The sequence below is a fragment of the Pseudopodoces humilis genome, chromosome 7, assembly GCF_049639895.1.
Source record: "Pseudopodoces humilis isolate 2021_Gansu_Grassland_sample_001 chromosome 7, ASM4963989v1, whole genome shotgun sequence".
In the NCBI taxonomy this organism is placed as follows: domain Eukaryota; kingdom Metazoa; phylum Chordata; class Aves; order Passeriformes; family Paridae; genus Pseudopodoces; species Pseudopodoces humilis.
The window spans coordinates 8,138,054-8,148,850 of NC_142206.1; the positions used below are offsets into that span (position 1 = coordinate 8,138,054).

General features: G+C 45.5%; 1 protein-coding gene across 1 annotated transcript; it reads right to left on the minus strand.

Annotated features, from left to right (window-relative positions):
• Positions 1 to 3,272: 3,272 nt before the first annotated feature.
• LOC102110919 (olfactory receptor 5G3-like) lies at positions 3,273 to 4,282 on the minus strand. The gene is given in 1 exon segment (XM_014257799.2): positions 3,273 to 4,282. A coding segment is annotated over 1 exon segment (927 nt). The 5' UTR covers positions 4,200 to 4,282.
• Positions 4,283 to 10,797: the final 6,515 nt, after the last annotated feature.

The following is a 10,797-nucleotide window of genomic DNA, read 5'->3' on the forward strand; positions in this document are numbered from 1 at the left end:
AAACTATTATTCAAATATTGAATATTTCTCAATTTTAAAAAAAATATTCAATATTTTATTGCCAAACAATGGTTGTAAGGCCCCAGTTGCTCTGGAGCTTATGTTTTAAATGTCTTCATGTTTTATTAAATTAATAATTATGGGGGGGTTATGTTTTAAATAAAACATTAAAAATAATCTATAGTCCTGTTTAAAGAAAAAACGTACAATCTTTTCTGCACTTAAATCAAACAATGTCCTGAGGGAGGCAGGGAGGAGCAGATGAGTGGGAGAACAGCAGGAGTTACACAGAGGTCCCAGTTCCTGGTCTTCATCACAGAAACATGGAATTGGTTAGGTTGGAAAAGCCCTCTAGGATCATCAAGTCTGCCCATTCCCACGGCAGTGCCAACATCACCACTAATCCATGTCCCCAGGTGTCACTTCCACACGCCTTTTAAATCCCTCCAGGGATGGGGGCTCCACCATTGCCCTGGGCAGCCTGATCCAGGGCTGGACAGCCCTCACCATTAAGGGATTTTCCCTCTATCCAACCTAAACCTCCCCTGGTGCAGCTTGAGGACATTGATTCCACACCTGGAGATGTGTGAGTTGGGGACCTCTGGGGTCCCTGCCATGGTGGGGTCAGTGTCGTGATGTCGTGGTTTTAAAACAGTAACTAAAGAAATTACTTATTTCTTGCTGTGAGATATGGATTAGAGCAAGAGCAAAACAGGCTTAAAACTTAAAAAGGAATAAAGAAAGTTTATTAACAAACTACAAGAATAAGAACACCAGAATAAACTTCCAGAAAACCCTTTTTATCCCCTACTACCCACCATTCCCTTGTTCACATGACAACAGAGACAAAAACTTTGGAACTTTGGTGTTTAAAACAGTCCCAATTCCTGCTACAGTCTTTTCATCAGTCTTTGTAGAGAAACAGAAGTTTTCTTCTGCTAATCTATGGAGTTTTCCACAAGAAAGCTATTTCTGTTATAGCTTTCTATTTTTCTGATGCTAGCTGCTCAGAACTCTTATCATCAGAATTCACTCCTCCCATTTCACATCACTCTGAGGTGTGTATGGGTCATGAGTCTAGGGATGTCATTTTAAGGATGAGTTATTCAAAGGCAAAAGTCTTCTTCATCTGCCTCTGTGAGCTCCACTGGAAAACAGTTTTCTCATTGCCCCTCAAGGCTTCAAATTTTTGCTTCACTCTGTTCCAGCACTTCACTGTATCACAATTACTCTACTTTTTACTCAAAATCTACACTTTGAACACTCTATTCCTCCCTATATACTCTGTCATGAATTAAAGGAGTTTTTTTCAAGACCTTATTGTCCATCTCCATAGCTTTAACAGAAAAATATTTCAGCTTGTAAAGCATCTCCTTATTCTCTACCTTTTCTGAAGCTTAATTCTTTTCTTTACTGTCTCTGATAGTTTATAAATCTCTTTACATGTTAATTACTCTCTTTTTCTCTCTCTGGATAAAAGAATTAATCTGCAAGTCTCATCTGGGTAATGAAAGGGTTAAAATCTTGCCCAGGCTTTGTAGATGGTTCTGTGATCTCTGCTGGAGCAGCAGCTGGAGCTGTCTGTGATGGAAGATTCCTCATAGCTGCTCTGGAGAGTGTGGTCACTGTCTCAGCCCGCTGCAGGTCAAGAGCTTTTTTTCTTTTCTTTACTTGGCAGTCTCTGGTGAATTCAGTCACGGCAAAAACTGCAGCGGAGCCAGGGACCGGCCTGGCCCGGCCAGAGCCCGGGGCAAGCCCCGCAGGCCCCATCTCCCGGCCGGGAGCCGCTGGGCCCAGCCCAGCCCCCGCCCGGGCCACGTGGCCAGGCAGGGAACGGGAGGCCAGCCAGAGCTCTGTTACCTTTCACAGCCAGGAAACAAAGAGAGACAAGAGTGCTCTGACTTTACATCTTAAGGAGGTGTTTACAAGTTGACTTCACTTTTTAATGGTCAAAACTGCTGTCAATTCTTAGAAATTACTGAGAATTGGTCAGGAGGAAAGACTCCCATCAGCCACCAGCAGCTTTAATTTCCTTGGCTCCCAAAACCACCTGAAAGGTAAAGCCACCCCATGACAGTCAGCTAAGCTGGTAAGAAAGGAACAGGAGCATGAACAGCTCATGGGGATTGATATCCAGGCAGGCAGACTAAATAATAATCAGGGAATTATCAGTAAGTTCTGGTGATGTCTTGAGAGTCTACCTAGAACAGAGACTAGACAGAGTAAAGAATAAAGTAGGTATTTATTAAAAGGCCTTCAAAGGATACACCTTGGGCAGTACAGGAGCCCAGCAGAGGCTATGCCCAAAATGGATGCTGGGTCAAGAGTTTTCACACTTTTTGTAGGTTTTGGTCCATTTACATATTGGGGTTAATTGTCAAAATACAGCTTCAGGTAATGAAGTGCCATCCTCCCAGACTGCTCTCCTCAATTCGCCGTCGTTTGCACTTTTTGGGCCTGAAGCTGTAACGGTGTCCTTGGTTCTTGGGCTGGAAAAGGATTGTTTTGTCTAACTGAACTGTGAGGAGAAGTTGCTAACACTTTCTATGAAGTTCTGAGTTATATACTTATGCAGTACAGAATCTGAAAAATATGAAAGCTAAAACTTAAGGCATCATTCCCCCCTTTAGAGGCTTGACAAGGCCTCTACCTCGTCGAGTCTCTATTCTAAACATCTACTAATAATAAAGGAACAAAGGGAACAAAGGACTCAGCTCATTGATCCTAAGTGCCTGTGAGTTGTGTGTCATCAATAAATCAGCAAACTACCTTGATCCAACCCAAATGAGCAGCTTCTCTTCCATCCCAAGTTATTCCATGTCTCTAGGAGAGTTCCATCATTCTGGATTTTACCATGGACCTGAGACAGGATGAGATAATGCACTGATTGGAGGTTTTGGGTTTTTTTCACATATGCAATGCTTGTGCACCAAAACATTAAGACCAAATATATCTCAGAATTCTGGAATGGTTTGGGTTGGAAGGACCCTCAAAGCTGATTCAGTTCCAACCTCCTGCTGTGGGCAAGGACACCTTCCACTAGACCAGGTTGCTCCACACCTCATCCAAACATCGAAATTGGAGTGAGATTACTATTTTCAGCTGATATTAAATCAGCCAGCACATCATCTAAATCAAAGTGCAGAGGGTGCCAAAAATGTCCCTCTGACATATTACACAAAATTCCCAGAGTAGCACCCACATCTCCATTGTGGCTGGCCACAAAGTTAAAGCTTTGCTTTAACGAAGTTAAACAGAGTTAAAATCCAAGCTCATTTTGTTTTCCTGAGTCTCCTCCAAGCCTCCTTCACCTCTTGGTTCCTCAGGCTGTAGATCCAGGGTTTCAGCATGGGGGTCACCACAGTGTAGAGCACAGCAGCCCATTTTTCTCCTCCCCTGGAGGTGTCTGACCTGGGGATTAAGTACATGAAAATCAACGCCCCATAGAAGATGCTGACAATGGTGAGGTGGGAGGCACAGGTGGAGAAGGCTTTGTGCTTGCCCTCAGCTGAGCTGAAGCTCAGGATGGTGGGGATGATGGCCACATAGGATGCCAGGACCACCAGGATGCTGGGAACACCAAGCAAAGATGAAGCAGTCCTCAGGATGGTGAGGCTGAGGGTGGTGTTGGAGGTGGAGAGCAAGATCAGCAGGGAAATGTCACAGAAGAACAGATTGATGGTGCTGGAGCTGCAGAAGAACAAGCTGGACATGCCGATGGTTTGTCCCATGCCATTGGTCAGCCCCAGGAGGTAGGACCAGGTCACCAGCTGGGAGCAGCGCTCTGGGGACATGACAAGGGGGTAGAGCAGGGGTTGGCAAATGGCCACGTATCAGTCATAGGCCATCACAGCCAGTAGGAAGCACTCAGTGACCAGAAACAGGGCAGAAGTGAACACCTGCGCCATGCACCCAGCATAGGCCATTCTCTTCTTCCCCAAAAAAATCCCAAACAACATCCTGGGGGTGATGATGGTGGAAGTGCAGAAGTTCACAAAAGCCAGGTTGCCCAGGAAATAATACATGGGGGAATGGAGCAGGGGGCTGGCTCTGATCAAGGTGATCATCCCCAAGTTCCCCAGGATGGTGACAAGGTAGGTGAGCAGGAACAGCAGGAAGAGGGTGACCTGAGTTGCTGGGTTCTCGGTGAATCCCACCAAGCTGAACTCAGTTGCTTGGGTGCAATTGCTTCCCAGCATTCCTTCAAAGAGTGTTGTCTGTGTGAACTCCTTGCTAAAGGTTTCTTCCAGCTGGAAAACCCTCTTTGCAGTGGGATCTGCTTGGAGACAATCCTACAAAATCTAAAATGAGAGTTTAGGCACAGATTGATTAGACAGTGCTGGGTGGAAATCATGGCATGGGTAGGGAGAAGCTGTTACACAGCCAGGAGGAGCTTCACCTTGGTGCTGCGTTTAATCCCCCTATGTGTGTTCAGTCTGGGACTTTGAAATTATCCAGCACAACCTGAAACATGGAGAAACCAAATAAAAGCTGTAAAACACAGCAGATTATTGATTATTCATCCTTGTCCTGCCAACCACCTGCTTTGTCTGTCTTCTTCATAGAATCTGGAAGGGTTTGGGTTGGAAGGGATCTTGAAGACCATCTCATTGCACCCCCTGCCATGGGCAGGGACACCTTCTACCAGACCAGCTTGTTCCAAGCCCCCATCTAGTGTTGTCTGGCTTCCAGAGAAGGGGCATCCAAAACTTCCTGACAATGAAGTCTACCCTCCCTCCTGATTCAGCTGGTTTTGCCCTAAAAGATTTTCCCAGCTCTTTACCCTGTTCCTGCAGTCTTCAAACAAAAATACGCAACACCCAAAGCTGAGCAATCTCCTCCTGAAAATATTCCTTTTTGGGTAAAAAAAAAATTAAAAATCACCTTTTGGATGTGTCTTATATCAGCAAGAGTAAAATCCATAAGTGTTCCTTACAGGAAAGCTGCCAGTACTCATCCAGGAGCCCTTTGTGGTCAGTGAGAAGTACCCAGAGTGAGTGTTGCGATGGGGTGTTCTCACCACACACCTGCTGCAGATCACCCGGATTTGGTGCTGAGCCCAGAGTACAATAAGGAACTTGTTCTGGGGTGACTTTATGATACTGGTATCCCTAATCGACTGGTTTATGTTATATATTAAGTTCTGCACTTTTAAGATTGGCTTTGAGAGCAAGAGAGAGGGAAGAAGAAGCGCGCAGTTTGTGTTAAGGAAAAACATCACTCCCCCACATCTCGCTGGCAGGACTGTGGTGTCTGCAGCACGGACAGACAGCGGGACAGAGCTTCTCTCTGGATTTTAGTTAGTTCTAGCTAGCTGAGGCAGAGGAGTTCCCTGGACCTTTGTTTGTTTTTTTTCCAATTTTCTTGGATCTGTGCAAGCCTGCTTTGGACTGAACACTCAGCCAAACTTCGGGAGCTCACGCCTGTGGCCCACCGGGGCCTGGGCCTCGGCACTTTCCAGCGCCAGAGGGACTGATAAGAACTTGAGCGAGCTGAGCTACACCACATGAAAAGGACTTTTCTTCTTAGACTTGCCATCTCATTGAACAGCAAGAGGTTTTATTATTTAATATTACTCAATTTCTGTTAAATAAACAGCTTTTTCCACTTCTCTCTAAGGAATTTTTTTTCTTTTCCCGGACTAGTTAGTGGGGAGGGGCATTTCCCTGGGGAAATCCCCATTTAGAGTTTTTCTTCTTAATTTGCCTTAAACTAAGACAGAACTGGAGCACAGGAGCCTCCAGGTAGGAGCTGAGAGGAAGACTGAAGTTGTTTCTTCTTTGCAAGGAAAAACGATAGGAGATGGGTGGCTTGGCACACGCTATCCTTGCTCGTGGTTCTCCAGGATGATCCTCCCCTACATCTCCACGCTTTCCCTGCTTGCCTCCTGATGCTCTTCAAGGTGGATATTAAGGTGCTCTGCAGGTGAGTTTAAAAATATATCACTGTCAGCAAAGACCTTTTTCCATGCAATTTGGGGATTTAGAGGCTCTTGGAGCCCCAGGAGAGTGACAAAGCCCAAAGCAGGTTGTTATCTTTTCTCTGAGCTTTTGAGTTTAGAGGCAATTACACAGAGGAGATGATCTCACCTTGAGTAAGCCACAGGGCTTTGGGGACTCCACAGAGCAACCACAGTGCAAAACCCCACCTGTTGTGTCAAATTTTTGAGCATTTCAGGTATTTTCAGCTCTACAAATGCTGTGTTTGGCCTTATCACACCAGTGAATTGAGTGGAATCTCACTGGTAGGGCACAGTCCCATGGGAGCTGGTATCCACCAGCAGTTCCAGTCACCAGAGATGATGAATCACCTTTCTACCTATTCTAAATTCCTTAGACCCAAACCACACTCATCTGTCCCATCCCTGTAAGTGTTCAAGGTCAGGTTGGAGCTATCCAGTCTAGTGGAAGGTGCCCTGGCCCATAGCAGGGGGATGGAACAAGATGAGCTTTAAGGTCCTTTCCAACCCAAGCCATTCCAGGATTCTATGAAGTTGGGCTGCAAAAATCCAGGAGAATCACAGAATACGCTGAATTGGAAGGGATCCACAAGGATCATCAAGTCCAGCTCTCAGCCCTGCATAAGCCCATCCCCAAGAGTCACACCATGTACCCAAGAGCATTGTTGAGATGTTTGTTAAGCTCTGTCTGACTTGGTGCTGTGACCACTGTTCTGGGGAGTCAGTTCCAGTGCCCAACCACACCCTGGGTGAGGAACATTTTTCTAATACCCAACTCAAACCTCCTGTCACTAGGACAGAAAAGACATCAGTGTTTGCCCCTCTTCTTCCCCTTGCGAGGAAGTTGCAGACTGCAAGGAAATCTCCCCTCACTCTCTTCTTCTCCAGGCTGAACACACCAAGTATCCTCAGTCACTCCTCCAACAGCTTCTCCTCAAGGGCCTGCACCACCTTTGTTGCCCTCTTTTGGACAGTCTCTTATAGTTTCATGTCTTTCTTATATTGTGGTGCCCAGAACTGCCCCCAAGACTCAAGGTCAGGCTGCCCCAGTGGGTTGCCTTGTCATAAAAGGAAATCAGGTTTAATAAGCAGGACTTTCCCCTCATGAAGCTGGCTGTGATTGATGACTGTGTTGTCCTCCAGGTGTTCTTCAATAGCTCCCAGAATCACCTTCTCCATAACCTTCCCAGGCACTGAAGTGAGACTAACAGGCCTGTAGCTTCCAGGGTTCTCCTTCCTGCCCTTTCTGAGAATTAGAACAACTTCCAGTCAGCTGGAACCTCTCCAGATTCCCAAGACTGCTCAAAAAATTGAGAAAGGTTTTTTGATGACATCACCAGCTCTTTGAAGATTCTTGGATGAATCTCATCGGGGCTCATGGATTTATAGGGATCCAGCTGGAGCAGCAGTTCCCACACAATTTCAAGCCTGTCTTGTTACTAGAGGTTCTACCCACTGTCCCTTCAGCACAAGACAAAGATCCCACTTCTGTGCTAGATCCAAACACAGAACAGGACCAGCTGCCTTTTACTGATGGAGGAAAGAAAACACCCAGTTTACAGAAACAGAAAGTGCATAAAAATCAACAAAGACCATACTTTTGGAATTCAGAACTAGCAGTCCCCTGAGCAGGAATAGGTGTTGAAATGCCCCAGACCCCATTTCTTGTTCCCAACAGAAGCAAAAGTCTGGGCTGAAAGATGCCTCTGGATTTCAGATTTCCTGTGCTTGGGATGGGAACTGCCACAGGACTGGGAACAGTTCCACCTGACATGCAGCAGATCCCCAATGGAATAATAAACCAACACTAATGTTTTCAATCTCTGAGTGACACCAACTTCTAAACTTCCATCTCCTGGCCTTTGGGGCTCCCTAGAAAAAGAAATACTTTAGATAAGAGCATGGGCAGTTAAACATGTCCTCAAGCAGACACACAGCCTTGTAGCTCTGTCAGACACCGATCACACCTGAAGTTTCCCTCTGGGATAACCAGCTACACTGGGGACATTTACATTCCACCTTGGACACCTCACCAACTTCCATGGCACAGTCAGAAGGCATTTACTTAGCTCAAGGGAGGCAGATGGTAGGAGAGTGTGGGAAATGGAAAAATAGAAACTTCCATGGATGCTGAAAGGTTCAATCTGCAGCCTTAGAAAGAGCTTGGGTTAGTGTAATGATAAAGGTACACAAACATTAAGTAGAAAAATTATAAACTTATGTTCCTATAATTGTAAGAATATGCCTTGAGTAAGTAGGAAATTATATTAGGTAAAATAGTGAGAAGTTTAAGTTGTAATAATGTGATTTACAGGGTAGGCTAAGACTCTAGAAGCTATAATAGAGGGGGGGTGTCTGGGTACATGACCTATCAGTTTATTGGCTGAAAGACAGATACAGTGTGGCAGAATTAGCCAAAAGTGATGGGTTATTAAGTAGAAGCAAGTTTTGTGTTAACTGTCTATTGGACCAAAATGTTACACATTGCTGTGTGAGGAAGAAAGGAATACCTTTAAGCTATGGCTGACTTGCTGCTTCTCTCCAAATCTCATGTCTTTGAGACTGATGTCTTATCTGGCTTACTTGAGCAATAAATCACCTTAAATAGCATGGTAGTCCCATCCCTCGTTTTTCATCCCCACAGGAGAGGTTTCTACAGCTGTGAAGTTCAGGAAGTCAGACCAACCCATAGGCATCCAAACCCAGGGATGGGCTCCTGCCACAGCCTGGGCTGGGAAACAGATGGGGGAATCCTTTAACCTCTGTAGGGAGCAAGGGATAATTGTTGTTTTAACACTTCCTGGCTGGATTGCAGTTATATCTGTCCTGCAGAGTGAGAGAAACAGAGATGGAAATATGAAGCTGTAAAGCCAGGCTGTATGGAAAAATCAAATATAGTCTGGCTAAGGTATAGTCTCCCACTGGGCTGGAAACATCCCAATGCATTAGGGAAAGGAAGTGACACAGAATTAAATGCTCCTTTGACACCATGGCATGTCAAAGCCCTTTCCAGAGGCTGGGAAGAATTTACAGAACTTTGCGAGATTCTCCTTTGGATTTTTGTTATTCCAAGCAATGCCAAGCAGAGAGATGTCCATGGACCAGGGATGAACACCCTCATTGCTCCCACCCCCCAAACACTGAGGGAAGTCCCCTACCCTAGCAAGGGACAACATCATACCCAGTACTGATCTTTCAAATATTTGGATCATTTCATGTTTTGGGTGACATTCTGTGCTTCCAGCCTGTGAGATCCCAATAGCCAGTGTCATTCCAAGAAGTCCAGCCTGGATTCTCCCTGTGCTGGCCCATCTCCACCCCAACCATCCAAGCAGCCTCCTCCTCTTCTAAACAAGCTTTTGTCATGAATATTCCAACCAATCCATTAAAAAAAGCAGGAACCAGTCCCACTAGAAAGACAGAACCCTTCTCCTTGACACATCAGATCCATTGCTTCATGGAATGATGAAGAAAGCAACACAGGTTTTTCTCAGTGAAACGGGGCAAAAACAGTGAAAAGGCTGAATCATTTCTCAGGTCTTTCAGCTGCACAATCACCTTGAAAAGAGGCACTAGTGGTCAGCAAGGACATCCATGGATCCACTGGCTTCCACCATGAAAAACCCAACTGCTTGACCTTGGTTTCCATCACAGCTTGGGAATACTGTGTCAAGTACATTCCTGGTGCAACATCAATACCCAACCCCCAGGTGTGGGCAGGACATTGAAATCACTGTTCCCTGGGCTAGAAATTACCCTTAAAAATAACAGACATGCCAAGAAGACTCAGCTTTGTAATATCTACAAATATCTCCAGTGCTTGGCTGTGACAGGGACTCCCCAGCTGCAGTTCTGGAGGACGGTGAAGTGTTAGGGTCACTGGTGCTGTATCTCAATCCCTGTAGGGCTACAATCTTTGGTAGCAATGATGGGGGGCATTGCTGAGCTTCTCCTTGTGTGATTCTTTGCTTTGAGCTCTAGTAAATGACACTTAATTCCTGAAGCTGGTGTCTGTGTCTGCTGCTGACCCTGCCCCATGGCAGAACAAAAACCTGCAAGGATTTAAGGTTTTAGGCCTGGAATTCCCCTTGGTGAGCTTGCTCCAGGTCCTGATGATGTACTCCTGCTGGAAGTGCCACAGGACCTCCCAGGACGCAGGAGCTGTAGGCTGGGTGCTGCCTCCGTTCTGCACTGGGAACAGGGAGCCACTGGGAGGATTTGGGGAGAAATCTGAAGATGGGCTGGGGAAACCTGATCTGGGATATTTTCCGTTCCTGATGTTTGGTACCAGTGCAGTAGGAAAATCCAGGTTTCCATCTAGCTCAGAATTTCTTGGTCAAATGAACAAAACTCTAGAAGATCCTGGAATCTGAGGGGGTATTGTTCTAATTCTGATTTAGAGCCACCCCCTGTCATAAAGTAAACAGCATTTCCTGCAACTGGCAGACTTCTGTCCATCTCCATCCAAACATTTAGTCTGCTCTGTAGCTGATGTGCTGTTACCAACATGTGCAAGGTCCTTTTCTGTGCAATGTAATTAATCTTACTCCACCTAAAACTGAATGTCCCTCCAAGTATTTGTGACCTAATGAACTGATTTCTGAACCAAAGTTCCCAACCTGAATGAGGTTGGCTCTAGTAGACATGTAGATTCCTGGTAATTGTGCCCTTCTGGCTATGGAGCACCTTGGGTAAGTCAGAGACTGGGAAATCTGTGGCTTTTCCTCATATAAGTAAATGCATTTATGGATATGGCACTGTAAAATCAGTTGTGTTATTGCTTATCTACAGAAATCAAGTATTTCACTATCAAATAAAGCTTTTCTGTCTTCTGTCTC